Source organism: Limulus polyphemus, unplaced genomic scaffold (assembly GCF_000517525.1).
Source record: "Limulus polyphemus unplaced genomic scaffold, Limulus_polyphemus-2.1.2 Scaffold2244, whole genome shotgun sequence".
Taxonomy (NCBI): Eukaryota; Metazoa; Arthropoda; class Merostomata; order Xiphosura; family Limulidae; genus Limulus; species Limulus polyphemus.
Genome location: NW_013667854.1, coordinates 76361 through 80407, shown reverse-complemented (window position 1 = coordinate 80407; position 4047 = coordinate 76361). Strand labels below are relative to the sequence as shown.

At 34.0% G+C, this 4047-nt stretch overlaps 1 protein-coding gene across 1 annotated transcript in view; it reads right to left on the bottom strand.

Moving 5' to 3' along the window:
- The window catches only part of LOC106466383 (astacin-like metalloprotease toxin 1), a 33910-nt gene that overhangs the window by 12220 nt on the left and 17643 nt on the right, over positions 1 to 4047 (bottom strand). Inside the window, exon 9 of the mRNA XM_013926666.2 lies at positions 2164 to 2411. Within this exon, the coding sequence (XP_013782120.2) occupies positions 2164 to 2411 (248 nt within the window). The remainder of the gene's footprint in view (positions 1 to 2163; positions 2412 to 4047) is intronic.

Here is a 4047-nt window from a genome sequence, read left to right as displayed (position 1 = left end):
ATATATATATATATATATATACTCTTTCTCCCGAGGTCTATAACTTGATTTTGGAACAGTATTCAGTGTTTGTTATGAATCCCTTCAAAAACATGTCATGAACCACTTTTGGAAATCTTTTGACAAATTGACAGCAGAAAATGCCATTAGCTTTGTTACAGTTATCAAGGCATGTATACACTTTGTCGAGTGTCAACATGGATTATCATTTATCCCCAGCTATGTACTGTTCATACAGTTTTATATCGTAAATATTCCTTTCCTAGATATGTCATAGAAGCAGCTTGTGTACATGTGACGTGTTTCTCTTTCCCAGATGGAGATCCTTCTTGATTATGTTGTGGGACACATGGGCTGTTGCTACGGCACTCACCTTTGTATTTATGAATTCTCACTTGTTACAAGGCATCACACTTTGCTTATCACGGCAGAGGTACGACTTGTTGCAGATATCTTCCTGGATGGTCTATATTCCGAAATTCATTCATATTTTTTTCGTTTTCCAAACTATTAAGTACGGAGGATATCCCCATCTTGGAAATCTTAAATCCTGATCTGACAACATTATGATATTTTGAGTGTATGAATATTTTGTGTCGGAAAAGGCTGATATCAAAAGCAATCCTTTTTAGACTTACATAATACTACCAAAGAACGCCAAACAATGTCAAAATATTGCTCTAATATTTGCAAATTCACTGCGACTTGATACCGGCTGTGGTTTTGATGTGATTTTGTAATTTGCTAATTCATAATTATCTTAATATAACGTACACAACCCTCTGTATGAGACACATAGACTAATCGGTCAAGCCAGAGACTTGGAAGGTTAAGCTATAGTCATTCCTAATATTGAACGACTGATCAAAAAGAAGTCAAACAGTCAGCATGCAGCATCTGCCTCCATTAGGCTTTGTTCGGTTTTGTACCAAATATCGGGATTGAATCTCACTCTGAAAACCACGGATATTTGTCTGTTAATAAAAGTTTGTCCCTAATCGCTCTGTTTTGGTGATTAAAGAGTCATTTTGTGATTAATGAATGACTTGTTTTATCATCCTAAAGAATGTCTTTTATTTGTATTACGTATTCATCTGTAGGTTTGTTTTGTGTTAAAACGTGCCTTTTATTTCATCAATTTTGGTTGATTTATTGTTAAAAGTTTACTTTTGTATTTTATCTTGTTTATTAAATGTGTTTTTTTTGCATTATGAGCTGTATTTTCTTATGTGCATATAAAAAAAATACTGAAGGGTTTCTCTTTCTTGTATTTGATATTTTTTATTTATTAAATAGCCATTGATTTTGTATTGGGTATTATTTTTTGAGATTTGATCTTTATGATATTGTATTTTTGTAAATTTATATTTTATGTTATATCTTAATGGGTTATATTTGTTTTGTAGACCGACTTTCGATAGCTTAAATTGTATTCTTTATGCTACAGTGTTTATTGTCGTATTTTTGTTGTAACTGCTGTTAACATAACTAGGATTTTTTTTTAGTTATGGACAATGTATTATCTTGTGTTGTATTTTACATTGCAAACGTGTTTTGTAGGTTTCATATATTTTTATCATTGTAATGTTTTTTTCTTTGGTTGTTTGCCGTGTGTCGTATTGTGTAAGTGTTACATCAGTCGCAAAAGATATTACCAGAACACAGTGCATTTTTTATTCTTTTTTGGGTCACTTGTGTATTTTATGGTTGGGAAGGACTGAGGATGATTAAAAATACAGAAAGATGGGATGTTGTATTTAGATGTACCATGTTATATATTCTGTCTTAGCTTAGAAAAGCTAACTGTTTAAGTAGCCATAATGTTAAAAAACATTTCTCATTAATTAAAATAATTCGCTTTGAAAAGCTGGGAAGCTTTTGTAATAACAAATATATTTTAAAAAACGTGTGGCGGGAAAACGTACACTTTAGAGGAAAATTAAAAAATATTTAGATAAGCACAGTTGAATGGTTCGTCACATGTTATTGTTCACATTTGAATGATATCATTGAAGATGGTCTTATTTTACTGGAGAGCAGTGTACTTGTACATAAATATTTAGATATGTTTTAGCTTTACTGCATTCTTTCATAATTACAATTCTTAATATCCTCAGTATAGGAAAACATAAATAGCACAATAACTGTCTAATGATTACTTACTCGAGTTGGCCCCTCCAAGTCGATATCAAGAACTACATTTTTCCACTTGCTTTCAACAACTTCTGTGCTCCAAATTCTGGTATTACGTTTCCCCTGCTGAGTGATTACCATTGATTGTGCGCCAGAACCCTCCAGGTAATATTTAAACTTGAGACACGCCCGTACTTGGCCGTAGTTTTGGGCAGTGGGACTGATGAGTCTAGCAGATTGTCTGTCAGCAAGTTCAGCTGTTACTTCGAGATAAAATCCTATGAATAAACATAGTAATGTGTATGATTTCCAACTGCTCCTACACCGCACTTTTCATCATCAACAGATAATATTTGGCTATGTGAAATGTGTGAATCACCGAGAAAAGAAATCGGGTTTTCTATAAAAACTGTCATAATACAGATGAATGAATAGCCATGAAAACACAAAAAAGCATGTACTTTATTACGAGCGTATAGTACCAGCATTTAGTGTTTGTTTTTTTTTTGTAAAAAGTTACTATCAGTGTTTCCACTTTAATTGACACCTTATGTGCTCATGAGGTAAGCGATCAGGTCATAGACCCCTAGGATCCAGGATAGTCGTCCCTAATTTTGAACTACTCACCAGAGGAAAGATAGCCAGTTAGCAGGACTCGCCGTTACAAGAAATTTGTTTAGCTTTGAACCGGATAATAAGACTGTCATTCTTATAAATTATAACACATCAATAGCTGAAAGTGCGGACAGTATTCAGCAACATCGTAAGCACTTTGCAAACAAAACTGAATGAAAAACAGGCACTTCTCACACGAGAAATTAATTGAACTTGTGGACAACTTTTATTCGCTAGGTTCGGAGCATAATCATAATAAAATGGATTACTGGTTTATGGAGATTCCCTTCTGACCCGCCGTACAGAATGTTAACGGTTAGTCCACGTCTAGCCCAACACCGTACAATTAAATTAAGTATTTTCTCGTGCAATATTGATGTTGATTCATTCGATAAAATTATTTTTGTCTCGATACGGCGACGCCCCCCAGTGGCACAGCGGCATGTCTGCGGACTTAGACGCCAGAAACCGGGTTGCGATATCCGTGGTGGGCAGAGCACAGATAGCCCATTGTGTAGCTTTGTGCTTAACTTCAAACAAACAAACGATACGGCGACTACAGATGCTGCCCCCTGTTGTTCATTAACAAAATTAAACGGTTTCGACTGATTGAAATACAAAGTTTCGTTTTAAGCTTCTAATCCGTTGTTATTGTAGTAAGTGGTTAATGTGACTGGATGTTATTAAAATCAGAAAGAAGAAAATGATTACGTTAATAAAATTACATGCAAATATATATATATAAATATATAATAGCTCTGTATCTTTCAAACGATTAATCACAGAAAAAAGTTATACATGAAAAATTATTATTCTTCCAGAGTAAATTACAGGAAAATGGTAATTTTTTCTTTGCAATTCCTAAAATTATATATCGACATCAACATCGATCTGTCAGTCTTCGTATGTGTTGAACGGTTAACCTGAGAAAAACAAAACATTTTAGTCCAGATATCAAACTCAGTTTTGAGTATGAAGTCTGAAGTGTTTTGGAGTCCGCACAAAATGTTTTTTGTATTTTTGGTATCTGAATACCATGTGTATTAATATTCTCTTGTATGCCACTCTGGCAACCTTGAGCATTTTTCAAAAAATTGCCTAAATATGCAAAAAAGCTGACGCCATTACTGAAATTTCCTTTTTTTTCTACACATCTTGGAAAATAAGCATCTATACTATTTTTCTGCTTATTTGTATGTTCGACCGTTACGCTTTCTGACCGAGAACCTGCTGCATAAGCATGCGTAGTTAGAAATGTTTCCCCAAGAAAAACCACGCATGCACATTATTCACTCAACG